The 14,942-nt window shown below is 42.2% G+C and overlaps 1 protein-coding gene across 4 annotated transcripts in view; it reads right to left on the bottom strand.

Moving 5' to 3' along the window:
- ptprz1a (protein tyrosine phosphatase receptor type Z1a) overlaps nucleotides 1-12,027 on the bottom strand; it is a 74,517-nt gene extending 62,490 nt beyond the window's left edge. For all 4 annotated transcript variants that reach the window (XM_062390617.1, XM_062390618.1, XM_062390619.1 and 1 more), the window contains exon 1: nucleotides 11,735-12,027. In XM_062390617.1, coding sequence (XP_062246601.1) covers nucleotides 11,735-11,795 — 61 coding nt within the window. In that variant the 5' untranslated portion in view covers nucleotides 11,796-12,027. The remainder of the gene's footprint in view (nucleotides 1-11,734) is intronic.
- Nucleotides 12,028-14,942: the final 2,915 nt, after the last annotated feature.

Here is a 14,942-nt window from a genome sequence, read left to right as displayed (position 1 = left end):
CACAGGATCACTTGAGCTCAGACAGAGTGACCATCAGGCTTGGTTGGTTTAGAAATGTAAGAATTAGAACAGGCCACTGACAGACAAGTTGTTATGTTTTGCAGCTATAAAAGATAGGTTTACAGTCGGTTACGACAGGAATTTCCTTAATGGTAAGTTCTTAGGCTGAACTGGTCCCGGCTGGGTGGGGCTGTGAGACAATGCGATCCTTAATGACATTATATTGCGAAGGAAGTACGAAACAAGACTTTTTCGTTAACTTATTTTAACTTACTCCATAATTCTTCGAAGGGACTGAGTGAGACAGTCCGCGGAGTGACTGTTTTCATACTTTGAGGGTCCCTACTGACCTCCTTCAATTCATTACAGATAGTAAAAGCCCAGTTTTTTTTTTTACACAATATTGGCCCTTTAAGGTTTTCTCAAGAAAATCTGATATCTATGTGTGTGTACAATTTGTTGCAGCTTGATTGATTTGAGGAGAAGCTTTGGCTTTGGCGGTGGTATCCTCTCTACTTACTACCACTCTCATTATCTATGTTAACTTCTAAGATTTTTGTTGTGTATAAATTATGTTCTCACAGACTCTGTTCTTGATGAGAAAGAGACTGTGCTGAATGAAGCCTCTGCGTGTTTTAAACTGGCTTCACTGCGCAGATTTAAAGGAGTTTTACTGGAAAGAGTTCACAGGGACCAAGTCCAGCTGTGATGCTTTTACTCTGAAAAGATCTGGAGGCATTTCTAATCCAATCACTCAGACCAAATCAAACTTCAGCAGAGACAGATGTCTACAGTTCTCTCACTGTGTTAACCACATGGTCCACCACACTACAAACACACTCAGACCTTCACAGTCTCTGGTTCATTACAGTGAGTGTGGTCTGTTTACGGTCCAGCAGGAAAGCCCTCACGTTTCCAGCAGGCCTTGCTCTCTGCATGTTGCCAACTTCACTCTGCACCATAGACTGTTTATAAAAAGCTCTGCACACAACTCCCAGTAAAAAGTGACATTTTATTGTAGAACTGTTTGAGGAGGATTCACTAATGACAAGGAAAAATTCTGAAGTAGCTAAAGAGCATTAACGCAGGACAAGAGAACATTACAAACACGCAGGTAGAAAAAGGTCACTGCATGAGTTGATTGATGCCGGATAAACAAGAAGTGTAGTGGTGCGTAATGTCGCCATATGATCATGTGAATCTGGCCGTTTTCTGCATTAGAACTGCTGCAATAAGAAAAAGTATTTGTGATTCATACATAACTGGCTAAACCACTAAAAGCTAATCTGGTCTTGCATGTGCAAAGAGTCTGTCCAGACACCCAGTCATCTGTCATCTGTGCAGGTCTACGGCCACAAGCACTGATTTCTTTTTGCACTGGCCGATCATCATCAGCACAATCACTGGCTCATTAACAGGCAGACATTTTGTGACGGTGCCTTGGGGATGCATGACTATTTTGAGGGATGACCTAATTGAAACTCTCAGTGGGAGGGCCCAGCGGGGAGGGGCACAGAGGAAATTATAGATTATACACTTTGTCCTTCTTCAACCTTGACACACTTTGTGATGGTGCTCGTCGTTTTCTTGTCATCATTATCTCACCACAGTACTAATTTAAACCAGTCTTCTTTCTCTAAGGGATTTTTGAAGTGCTTTTTCTAAAATGTGTGATTGCATTATTTTGGATTATTTGACAAAGACTAAATTTTCTTATTTAATATATAAGAAAACACTTCTTTGATTTTCATTTTCATTGGTTTTAATTTTAAGGTATTGTATGAAAATACATTGTTGTTTCTTACTTTTGAGGTGAACTGTCATTCTTCTAATAAATATAACCAGCGCTGACAGACCAGATGCAGCAGTTTGGTGCGAGCTGGTTAGTGCCGACCTTCTACTGTTCACCACCACCACAGAGCTGCTCCCCATCCCATCTCCCAACATCCCCAGTATACCACCCTGGGCTACCGTACCAGTCAACCTGGCAGTAACACGAAGAGACGTGTGCTGCTCGTAGAGGGAATTACAGTTGCCGTACAGTTGATCATGTAAATCCAAATAAAAAGCTAATGACCACCAGAATAAATCCATGAATTCCTGTTCTGAATGACCGTACTGTGGTTGTGTGCCTTTTTCCAGATTATATAAGGTCAATGTAACCACTGAAATATAATCACATTATCTTTGAGTCCACGTGACAACTATCAAAAATTGAGGAAAATCCCTCCAACATTCTTGAGATTTCACATTCAAGAGGCAAAAAATATACATTTTTGAGGCCACTTTGACCTTTGACGACCTAAATTTAATCAGTGAGTCCAAGGTAACATGAGGTCATCATGACCTTTGACCACCAGAATCTAACCAGTTCATCCTCGAGTCCAACTGAATATTTGTACCAAATTTTAGGAAATTCTTAAGATATTGTGTTCAAGAGATTGGGAGGGACGGACAGGCAACCCCAAAACAAAATGCCTCCAAAACAGTGCCAAAAAATGTTTGTGTTAACGTGACGCTTACTGAACATTTTCCACCTAGCAGATTCATTTGTTAGCCAATCATTCGAAAGTAAAACAGCTAATTAGACAGTGTGGTGAATCATTTCAGTCATTTTTTAACTAAAATTATAAACATCTGCTGGTTTCAGCTGTGAAGATTTTATTTTGATATTAAACTCAACAGGCCTCATCTTATAGCCTACCTGACACAAAACAGCGTCATGAAAAGTGAAACATGGTTGTGTGCATGTGCAGCAAATTGTGCACACCTGAGCGCCCATGGGAATGAAACATAATGACTTTAATGAGTTGTACAGTAAAAAAGTAGAGTATGAAAACTGAAACATCACATGCTGAAGTTTAATTATCTTTCATGTTTCCTGTACCTACATTACCTACAATGCAAAACAAAAGCTTGGTTTTAAGATGGACATTTGTTATGGTAGTTGTTGGTTTATCCCCGAGCGCCATACATGTCGCTCACTGCTCTGTGTGTCCTGCACCAGATGGGTCAAAAGCAGAAGTTAAATTTCCCTACCTGCATGAGTGTGCCTTTGTATGTCTGTGCATGTGTTTGGTACTAATAAATGCATCTTAATCTTAATATATTTAGGGACATTTCGTATTCATATTCATGCTCCCCAGAAGATCAGCCCTTAAATTTGAATGGCCCCTTGAATGTTCATGCAACTACTCCCGCAGTGCAAACTCTACATCTAACACCTTGAAACAAGACTGAACATCCACCAAGACTGTGCTCTTTGACCTTAGACTTTGTTTTTGGAGATGTCTGTGAACAGCACATCCTAGAGACATTAACTGGCTTTAGACTGATTCTTCTTTAATTGACATGGATGTCTATAATATAAAACATCTGGAGTCTAGCTGCACATCTGGGAGTTCAGATCAGCTTTAGTTTAATCTCAAATAAATTTCAGTGACCATGAAAAAAACAGAGTCTCTCACTCAATGTCTGCTTCCAATTAGATCTAACTGCTGTAATTGTTTTGTACCTCAGACTAACGGGATTAACCTTTCACAGCTTTCACATGCCTCCGCCTGCAGACAAGCTCAGGTGTTTTAACCTCAAGCTGTGGCTTCCTCTGAGGTGCAGAACCAGTCTGACCAGGACCAGGGCCTCAGCAAGAGTCAGCGCCTCTGGGCTTAACATCTGCTCAGTGTTGTTACAGTCCTAAACTGCAGGTATTTATATTGAGAAGTGGCGAAGACTCTATCATCTAAATGTTGGAGTATTCAGATTCTAAATTCTAATTTTGAGAAAACACACAAACAGCACACACTTACAGAGTTGTGACCTTTTTTTTCTGTACATGTAGTTCATCAATTTGTCATGTGAGTTAACATAAATAACAACCAAAAATTGGTTTCTTTAGTTTTACTCAATAGTATTAGCATTCTAGACCTAACACTAAGTGGTTGTTCTTCACCTATTGTAGCTTTGTAGAGAGAGAGAGAGAGAGAGAGAGAGAGAGAGAGAGAGAGAGAGAGAGAGAGAGAGATTTTCGTAGTTGGTGTTGGTGGAGGCCAAACCGGAGATAAAAGCAGAGTGAACAGTGGATACAACCAGTGCACCTGTGGGATGATCGTGTGGCTCAGTGTGAAATTAGCCAGCTGCTAAAATGTTTTCTATATAAACTTAACAATGATACTATTATTAAGCCAGTGTTTATTTTCATTGTTGTGAAGGTTCTGTGGCCCAGGAGCTCAGAAAATCTGCGTGAAATTAATTTGTTACTTCTGCCTTTCAGATTGTAACAGGAAAAATAAAACTCTAAACATATCTGTCTCGATTCTCTGCTCTTTTCTCTTCTTCTCTTACTTCTTTAGAGTCTCTGGAGTAATGACATGGTGCTGTACGGCTCAACCCCCTGCTACTGTGAGCTTGTAATGTCGTCGATCGAGGAATTTAAGCTCATTCTCCCACTGCACTCAATGGAGGATGATCTGGATAAAAGGATCAGACTAATGCCTGAAATGTAAATGTAAATGTTCTGTAAATACTTGAAAAGCCTTGTTGAGGCCCATCGAATCCTTTTGTGCAGGCCAACATCTGCCTAAAGCGCGTCCACATTCACCTGCTTGGATGCCCTACACCAGCCGGTGAATGGGGAAGAAAAGGAGCGAGTCTGCCCTTTTACTGAAGAGGACTTTGACCGACCCATGTCCTCCACGCAGGCCTATTATCGCTGGCCTTTTTCTGCGTCACTTTCACATTCAGCTGGTTGAGAGATGAGGGCCATCGAACATCCAGGATCGAGAAAGAGACCACACAGAAAAGTGGAGGACAAATCAAATGGCGCGGAGGACAAATCAAATGGCGCTCCACCAGCTACTCCACGGGGGCGCCACTTGTTCTCCACTGCAATGGGCTCTGGTGTGAGTGGCCCCTCTTTCACACGCACTGTGGGCCACCCGGATCTGCCCATCATCCATTACACTGTACAGAGAGGCAGTGAGCACACAGGAGGATGAGGAGGAGGAGGGTGAAGGTGTTGGCAGAGCGCCAGGTGAACACCAGCAGGGACAAGGTGGTTGGCTGAAGGGAAAAAAAACTGGTCACCTCTCATTCCTTACCCGTCCAGAAATGAGAGGGGAGATAAATGGGGAGGAGGAGGCGGATTTAAAAAAACGCAAAGGGGGTTCAGGAGGGAGAGTTGTGTGTGTGTGTGTGTGTGTGTGTGTGTGTGTGTGTGTGTGTGTGTGGCGGGGGGGGGGCTGCTGAAGGGTGAAGGAATGAAGCTCTGAAAAGGGAGAGATGTGGGACAACAGGGTGACGGAAGATGTACAGCGGTACACACACATTGTGGAAGGAGGAAAGAAAATGAGAGATTAAGAGCAGAGGAGAGAAAAAGGAAGGAGCCGGATGAGAAAAATGTTAAAGAAGACTGAAGAGTTAGAAACAAAGATCCAGCCCTGAGGAAATGCACTGCAAAAAAGATCTCTACATGTTTCTCTCAAAATCCCTTTCGGGATCCACCAGATATCCAGACTATGTGATTGTACTAGACAGTACAGAGAGCATGGGGTCTAAACTTTCACACATGTTCTAGCTGAATTATGGATGGAAAGCACAGTTCAACTGCTCAGCCTACAACAGAAACAACAGCTTTTTTATCACCTCCACCACCTTCCACCCCTGCATGCTTGTTTGTTTGTGAGCAAGATCACACAAAAACAGCTGAACTGTTTTCTATGAAACTTGGTGGGAGGACGTGGTAGGGGTCAGGAAGGAACCCATTCAAATTTGGTTCAAATCCAGATCAGGGGGCAGCTCCAGGAATTGTATTCCACTTGCATTAACATTGAAAAACGTGTCAACATTTTTGCCATTGTCCCAGGAAATGATTGAAATAAATCAGGTTCATTTATGGAACTGATACCTTTGAGTGTTTGAAATATGAATGTATTGAATTTAAGGAGACTGTTTGGACTGCGGAGGTATTGCCATTTCAGTATTGTATATGAAATAAACTCCAACCTACGTAAACAGTGTCTTGGTGCAATGGGAGACTGTATTTTTAGGTCGTGAGGACATGATGGCTGAGGTATGACTTTCATAATTACTTTCTCTGTTACTTTTAGGGCACGTATATTTAAGTTCACGTATGGTTTCTAATTCTAAGATAACATTGATCACTCTGCTGAAGCTATTTATCAAGATCCGCTCGAAAATGTAATGGATTCTTCCTTGGGTCATGGCCGACCCAGCACAAAATGTTATGGAAATCACAATGAATGGACAGACAGACAGGCAGACTCAAGCCAATGAAAATATAACTTTGTTGGCAGAGGTTTACAAAAAGTCCATAACCGCCTCAGGAATTAAAAAAGGTTGTCCACTATTTTGAACATCAGTGGTTCGATCCCGGCTCCTACAGTTCACATTCTGAAGCTTCCTTGGACTAGACGCTGAACCCTAAATTGCTCCTGATCATTCACTAATGAAGTTATATGAACACTGAATAATCCCATCAGCTGTGGAGCTAACCGACCAACTAACACAAATCCGATCCGGGATTTAGTGTTTTTACAGTGTATGTGGGGAATGGAGGCCTGAGAACAGTGATGGGAGACACAGTGAGCTTGTGAGTGGAGGGTAATGAGGCTGGGGATGTTAACGAAGACTAATGAAGGCAGGAGTGCTGCTTAACCTGCGCTCCATCACTCTGTGAGGCCTCCAACCTCGAGGTGTTGGAGGATGAATGTGTCTGTGTGTGTGTGTGTGTGTTTGTGTGTGTGCTCCCCTGTCCCCCCTCCTCTTAACACACTGCGCTCCCACACTTCTGCTCCAGCTTCACAGTGTGACAGCGTCCTCTCCTTCTCACCGCCGCCACTGGGACAAATCGCAGTGCCATCATGCGTCGAGCTTAAATGCCAGGGCCCCCCCCCACCCCCCCTTTTCTTTTCTCTGTTGCTCTGCATCACTCCCCGCACACACACACAGCCTTACACCCCCCTCAATCCATCCCCTTACACCTCCCTTCTTTCTGTAGTTGCCCCCTTCCCTACTGTTTCAAAACAAATCTCCCCTCTGACAGAATAATTCTCCGGGCCGGGCCCCGAAGAGGCGGCGCAGGACGAACGGGCCTCCTCAGCTGACCTCCGCCGAGGACCCAGCTGGTTGTTTCCCCACGTAACCCCGGCTTGCATTCAGCCGAGGGCCAGGGGAGAGGAAAAAAGAGGGGCGACTCTGGTGGATTCAAACCGGTGGCCCCTGTTTATGCCTGAGTGAATGCCGTTGAGCCTAATACCCACTAATCTGGTCATCAAATACCCCTGCTGCCATGACTGGAAATCTGCTTTTCTCTGTCCCAGACTACCAGTGGGGCAGCAAGGGACGTCTGCCCAGCTGAAGCTGATTTGGACAGAGATGGCGGGATAACGCCATGGAAAGAAAGGAGACAGAGAGGATGATGGGAAACAGGAGGAAATAAAGACATGAATGTGAAGGACTCTAGAAAAAGGAGGTGACCAAAGACTTGGTTCTGTCTTTGCCAAATGAGGTTATATACTGTATTTAACTCTCAATTTATAAGGGTCATGCTCTAAAATGTGAGATTGAATATATGTAGACAAGGAAGATCTATTTGACTTATTTTTGGATCAGAGTTCTTCTACAACTTTGGTTTCCTTTGTTCATTAAAATATATATATATATATATTTCAACATATTTAAACTCAGATATTGTATCATAAGTACATAATGCTTGCTCATGGTGGGAACCTTCTTGGGTTTCTCAAAAACTATATTTCTTGACCTTTCTATATGTAAAGAGCCTTGACATAATGTATGAAGTGATTTTGTGTTATAAAAATAAATGTGAATTGAAAAGTGTCAAATATTTACATCTCAAGTACCCAGTAAATCCAGTGGTTTTCAGTATCCCATATTAAATACTCATTAGTTATTAAATTTGGTATACAGTCTTTTAATTTGAATTACTAAAGCAATTATTTGCTTCCATATTGTATTACGAATTAACAATAGAACTACCTCCTAAAAAAGGTGATATACCAATAACTACTCTACTTCAGTTGTCATGCAAAAACAGTTTCTTCTAATCAATGTTGTAAATGTTATATTTTATGTGTCAGCTACAAGCAGCATCTTTTGCACTTCTGTCCGTCCGGGGAGTGGGAGCGCTCACATGTGGCTCTCTCTGAGGTTTCTACGTAAAAGAGGAGCCACAGAAGTAGAAGAAATCTAAAGAGAGTCAGGAGGGTTTTTGGTGCTGGTGTCGATGTGCAGTAAACAAACATGTGATGTCCATAGCAGCTTCCACATGCTAACCCACCCTCACCTGAACACTACGGAGATTTCAGTGCTGTGGTGACTCTCCTGTTTCATACGTGAAAAGGAAACTCTGGAGAAAGTCTGGACCCAATTGTGTCGACATTCTCTGGACTTCATGTCGGCAAGTGATGAACTTAGTAGGAGCTAGCTGGTTAGCATGCTAACTTCTGTAAAGGTAAAGGTTATTTGTTTAATAGAGGAGCTGATTCAATTCTAACATCATATTAAAAAGGTTGTATTTGGTGCTACCTGCAGTTTTTTAGCCTTAATGTTTATCTGCTTAGTTTTTAGTCATATTAAATAAAAATTAAAAAACGAGTCATTTATATTTTTATAATGACTGCGTCATATTTCGGCATCTCAGTGTGTTTGACTGACAGCCTGCCTGACTGAGAGGGCCATCTGTCTGCAGACTCCCTGTTAGACAACAAGAGACCCGGTGACTCCATGAGTCCAGACGGAGCGCAGGGCATTGGCACTGCCCATTCACAAATATCTTTTGGGAAGACAGATGGCGCTGAATTTTCTCCACGTGTCTTTTTTCTTCCACCTCAAACCATTCCTGCGCTGCCTTCCGAGCGAGCTGGCACTTCCTTTGTCCTGTGACATTTTGTCAAGAGCTCCTTTAAAAAAAAGCTAGGACAAAGAAAAAAAAATCAGGGAGGAGGAGACGATGGAGCCCGGAAGCCTTCTGCAGGTACAGAACGGTTCTGCAGGGATCCAGACTCGCTGGCGCTGCCACAAAAAAAGGTCTCACAAGTCTTTGGCTAAAACTGGCCCTGACCAGCTTCTCCCCTTAATCTTTGTTTTATTTCTCCCCCCGCAACGATCAGCCAAGCAGATCAGTGTCCTCTCCGGCCCAGTGTGACGGTACCATGCGGCTGGGAGGCCAAACCGCAGAATAAGTGTTCAGACTTACAGTGACAAATTCAGATTTATCTCCACTGTCGATACAACATTAGATAATCAAAAACTCACCAATACCAGTGACATTCATCTACGTTTGTAGCAGAGATATCCATGTCTGCAGAGATGCCGAATATGTTTATTGATGGACGAGACAGGCAGATGTTTTCTGTAAATCTGTAATAAATGAACATAATAAAAACATCCTCCTAGGTTTGGACATTTCCAACCATGCAGCATCATGTTCCTTCTGTGAGGTGTTAGGACAAGTTGATACAGGATATACTATGCCTGTGATTATGGATGGCTTAAACTCTCTTTCTCATGTCCGATACCCATATCACAACCTTGAGTGTCTAACGATACAATACAGTATTTTTTACTAAAACAGCTAAGCAATAGATATTGACACATATATTGAAATATTCCCATAAAGAAGAGACAAATAGCCCACAATCTGATTTAGGTAAATTCAATGCTGCTCCTTTTTTTATTAAAATTTTGAACAAACTGAATTTTCAGCAGAAATTTTGGTTGGTCACTCAGCAGCATTCAAGGTGAAGTGCAAATTGGTGCAAAAGTTTAGGACTAACAGGAAGTAGAATCCCGGTGTAAAATACAAGGTACAGTTAACACTGCAGCCAATACCTTATTTAACAAACAAATGACAATTCAGACCAGAACTTCAAGTACTTAACATAAATAATAGCATGTCCATGTACTGTGAAACACAGAACCAGTAACATGGCCATCTTAAGGTTATTGCACCTGATATCAAGTTAGCAGTATTGAACGCCTTATATGGTGTTTCATAAAGTTTGCTGAGTTGAAGTTTCCATATCTTGAGATACTTGAATTACATAAATTACACTTGGCTGTTTAGCTTTTTTTTTAGCTCAAAATATGTCCACACAGTTGACATGATTACAGCGGCGTGACGACATGTGCAGCCTTCACTCTCGTTCTGGTCAAAGAACAGCGGCCGCACACGTCTCTCTTTAACAGCATGTCCCCTTTTCTTAGTGAAGCTTTTACATGATATTTAGGGTTCACAGGGTCTATTTTAATCATTTCATATCCAGTCATTTTTCGCATTACAGGACTGATACTGATGTTTTAATTTTGGATCAGGCCTATACTAAGTTGTCAAGTGTCTTGTGTAGAGAAACACAATGTTCTGCTCTGGACAAACACTGAGGAGAATGACAATCATTTTGTGAGCAAATCATCGTGTGCATCATCCACTGGGCAAACTCCATAAAGAAGGAGATCATGGGATCTGACTGACAGCTCCAGAGGGTCTGTGAGACGCTACAAAGGCACCAAGCACTGTTACTAAACATAAAAAGCAACACAATTAAGTTGGAACCCCTACATTACATTTCCTGTTCACTGACTCAATGACCAGTAGAGTTTAATTTCACATCTTGATCCCCTCGTGACACATATCAACCCTTCAATCAGACCGTCAAGCAGAAAATGAGCCAAAGGTCAGGGATCAAAACAAGCAAGTACACATCTCTCGGTTCAAAGCACAGAGGTACCTGTTACCTCCTGTGGCAGAATGAGAACCTGCAATCTGAATGCTCCTGGCTGGGCAGCGAGCCTGGGTTGAGTTTTTGTTTTTCTTTAAACCTGTATCCCTACATTTCTTCCAGCAGGCAGATTCACAGTCGAAACACACCCCACTTGACCCTGAAACCAGCTGAAGTTATATCCCATGGGTTTGAAGACAGACTGACCTCCTGAGCCCCTCCATCTCCACCTATCAACATTAGCACCTGTCTCTCCTCAGGTCAGAGACATCAGTGCTTGAGTTTACAGCCTCCTATTCAATAACCAAAGAGCTCCATGTGTTTGATTTCTGTTCCAGGCCTGGAATTGAGACTTATAGGTTGTTATTTGTTCCAGTGATAGTATCTGCTCTGGGGATACATTGGGATCACTGTCGTTGTTGTTGCCAGATCTGGAGCCTGTGACACCCTTAATAAGCCAGTCAGACTACCGTGTCCAAACTTCTCTCTTCATGCTTGACAGCTCCGGTTTGGAGCTGATATATGTGACGCCCTGCGACTCGCAACATTTTAATCTGCGCTCCCACAGACGTAGTGCGATCATCAACAGCAAACACCAGAGACACACTCTGTCAACCAGACATGAGGACATTTGTGTTTAAAAAAAAGGATATATATATGTACGCTTTTGGATTAATTTCCTTGGATGTGACGCACAGCGCGTTACGCACCACAGACACGGTCCTGGTGATAAATGAAAGCTGGCGGTTTGTGAGTTTGATGAAAATAAAAATACACAAACTACACGCGGAGTGGTTTTTCGGTTTGTTCTGCAACTTGGTGTTTCACTTCCCATCTCACCTGAGGGCTGCTGCGAAATCACAGGAAAGTTTGCGCAGCAAGTGGAAAAGCGCGCAGTCTTTGATAAAACGGATGACAATAGAGAATGTGTGGGGGGTTATGTGTGGGGGGGAAAGGAGGATGACAGCACGTCCTACCTGGTTGGGAGAGGAGGAGGAGATGTGCAGCCAGGAGCAGCCAGCAGCCCGGAGTCTCCATGTTGGGGCAAAGCTCGCAGATGCGTCAAATAAACAGATCACCAGAGGTTATTTTGGGGAGCAGGTCCCTGTCCGCCCTCACAGCTCCATGCTGCTCCTCTCCTGCCGGTCGGTCTGCGGTGGTGGTCTCTCTGTGCGTGGTTGTATATATATATTTATATTTATATTAATATATTTATATAGATAAAGTACAGATCCAGGGTCCCGGTGCGCCGCTCCGCTTCGTCCGCTCTCCTTCACACCGACCGACTGACTGAACAGGAGCCGGCAGACTGAAGCTGTGCACCGCCCACATCCCACAGACACACCGGCCTCACTTCCTCCCAACACTACAGCTTCTCACTGTTAACAGACCTTACTGATTTTATTAATGAGTTCAATTCTTCTATTAATGTATGTATTTTGTATTGTATTACATTATAGTGGAGGGGGAGGAATGAGGTGAACGGGCCAGACTGACTGAATGAACATGGCTAAAACCAAATACATGACGGAGGAAGGGAGAATGAAGTGGAAGCAGGGAACAAGACAAGAAAAAGAAGACAGGAGAGAACAGGGAGGTGAAGGGAGATGCATCAAGAAAAATAGAATATGACGGGAAAAGGGAATCAGGGAGGGGCCAGGGAGGAGGAAGAAAGGAGGGCAGAAGGAAAGACTAAGAGAAAGAGGATTAAAAAGAAGAGCCAGGGGAACATAAGCAGAGCCTGAGCCTTGTTGTGACCCAAACAAACAGATTCTGGACGAAAACCAGTTTTTGTTCTTTATTATGTCTATTCTGCAAAGGTGTATTTTGCATGACAGCATCAGCAGTCCGCAAGCTGACCTGTACACCTGTTTGGTTATTAGTTGATTAAATCCCAAAGTGGTTGAATTATGCACCATGTCATAATATAAAGTGATATAGTGAAGTAGATTTTGATGCAGTGCTCCTCGCATCAAGATGAAAAGTTGCCTCAAAGCCATTTCCATTAGTTTTAATCAGTTTATATGAATCAATTAATCTAATTACAACAAGCTAATTAACCCTGTTCGGTATGTGACAGCAGCTCACTGTGGGTGGCTCTCTCTCTCTCTCTCTCTGTCTCTCTTTTGGATGGTGTTTATATAACTGTTTGTCTGTGGAAAGATTTTGTCATGGTCATAAAGTCACTGAGTTATCACAAGGCCACAGGTGACATCACTGAGGATTTCTGGGTAAATAAATGATGGTGGAATCTGCCTTACCTTTAAGTGGTTAACAAAACATGTAAGTAAGATTCCACTTTATGTATTTCACACTTGCAGCATCAGCATCATTTTTTTTTTAAATCAGAAGACAACATCAGGTGCTGATGGAGACTCAAGTAAAGTGGCAGCTGGTGACTCTCAGCCTGCAGACAGCAGGGAGTCATTAACACAACGTAAAGAGTAATTGAGTGAAACGGCAAAGAGGAGGTTTTGGTTTTGTTTTGTGTTCAAGTGTGTGTGGCGCAGTTCGCTGGGCTGCTGACCTCCTGGCCCCCAGAAGACACTCGCACCTCACATTGAAATGGAGACCAAAACATCAGCACTGACCCAGAAATCACAATTCACTCTGGGAATGTGGAACCAGTCTGTGTGTGTGTGTGTGTGTTTGTGTGTTTGTGTGTTTGTGTGTGTTGGGAAAATCTGCTCCACTGTTTCTATAGTCAGATGACAAGGTATTAACACAAATATAATATAAAAAATGTTGTGCTTATTGACAATTAAAAGCCGTGTTCAAAGAGTAGAGAAAGACAAATGGATCATAAAGTAAAGAGTGGAATCAAATGAAGATAAAAATAAAACATGTCAAAAATGTCAAACATTCACAAGCTTTCTAATAAGATAAAGTTTTAGAAGAGACACTAAAGATGTTGCCTGTTTTAGATAAGATACAATTAACAAAATAATATAAATACAATTAACAAGGAAATATACATCATACCCGTCTGTTTCTTATTTTCTTTTTTCAATTTGTCCACAGTCTTTGAAATGAGGTCAACTGGTGACTTCTCTAATAGCAAAGGCCTGGTCACCTCTTTGTTACTGGCTGTGATGAATAGGAATAACAAGCAGAGCTCCATTCACAAATCTATATCAAACTCAAAGAGGGTAAATGATTTCATAAGTTAATTTGGAGTGAAGGAATTTAACAATTTAAAAGTGAAAATTAGATTTTTAAAACCAAAGAAGTGATGAAAATGAAAACAGTGTCACCTCTGTGCCTCCAGCAGAGACACACCGAAGAGAATAGTAATCCTTTAGCTTCATATCAAGACTTTAGTACTCATATATAAAAACGTATACTTTGATATTAGTAAAAGATCCAATATCACAAAGTAAATAAAAATCTACTCATTATATCAAAAATATCTTTTGTGACTGATGCATTATAATATATGTCTTTAGTTTGAAACGTATGTTGTGGACCAATGCTGTTGATTTCTGGGGCGAAGATGGGTTCACAGTTGGAGAGAGGTTGTTAACCTGAAGTTTGTTCAGGTTTGGGACACAGCAGAGCAGGGGAGCTGGAGCAGGGAACTGTAAATAGAGCGGGGAGCTGGGTGAGGCAGGACACAGGATTGGACGGTGAGAGTGGACCTGGGGCACAGGTGAACAGGAACTAAAGAAGATGAAAAACAAAAGGAATCAAAGGAAAAGAAGAAAGAAAAGCAGGTACCCGAGCGGTATGACCTTATTAGAACAGCACGTCTGATGCATCAAAGCTTCAGCAGCACTATATTGATGCTGCTTCTTCATGGAGGTGGTTCTGACCTTCATAGAGGGAGAGTTTAGTCCAGCAGTTCACACTGACCAAGTGTCAAAACATAAATTATTAGATTTTTGAATGAAGTAGTGGACAGTTTCATGTCTTGTCACAGTTATTAAAATAAAGCCATGAAGTTCAGAGGTGAAATGTGTCTTTGGTGGACCAGCTAAACACTGCTGCCTCCTCAGGGATCATTTTATTTTGTAAAAGTATTTGATGTAAAGTCTGAAAAGTAACTGCAGTAGCCTGATACATGTTGTGGATTAAAAAGCTTCCTGTGAAATGCAGAGGGGTAGAAATTCAAAATTGCATCACACTCGTCCTTGTTTCTGCACTTTTTCCTAATGTGATTCACCTGTGTTCATCCCTGCCTTCCTT

Source organism: Platichthys flesus, chromosome 6, assembly GCF_949316205.1.
Source record: "Platichthys flesus chromosome 6, fPlaFle2.1, whole genome shotgun sequence".
NCBI lineage: Eukaryota > Metazoa > Chordata > Actinopteri > Pleuronectiformes > Pleuronectidae > Platichthys > Platichthys flesus.
The sequence above is the reverse complement of the archived record's forward strand: the minus strand, read 5'-3'. Positions and strand labels throughout refer to the sequence as shown.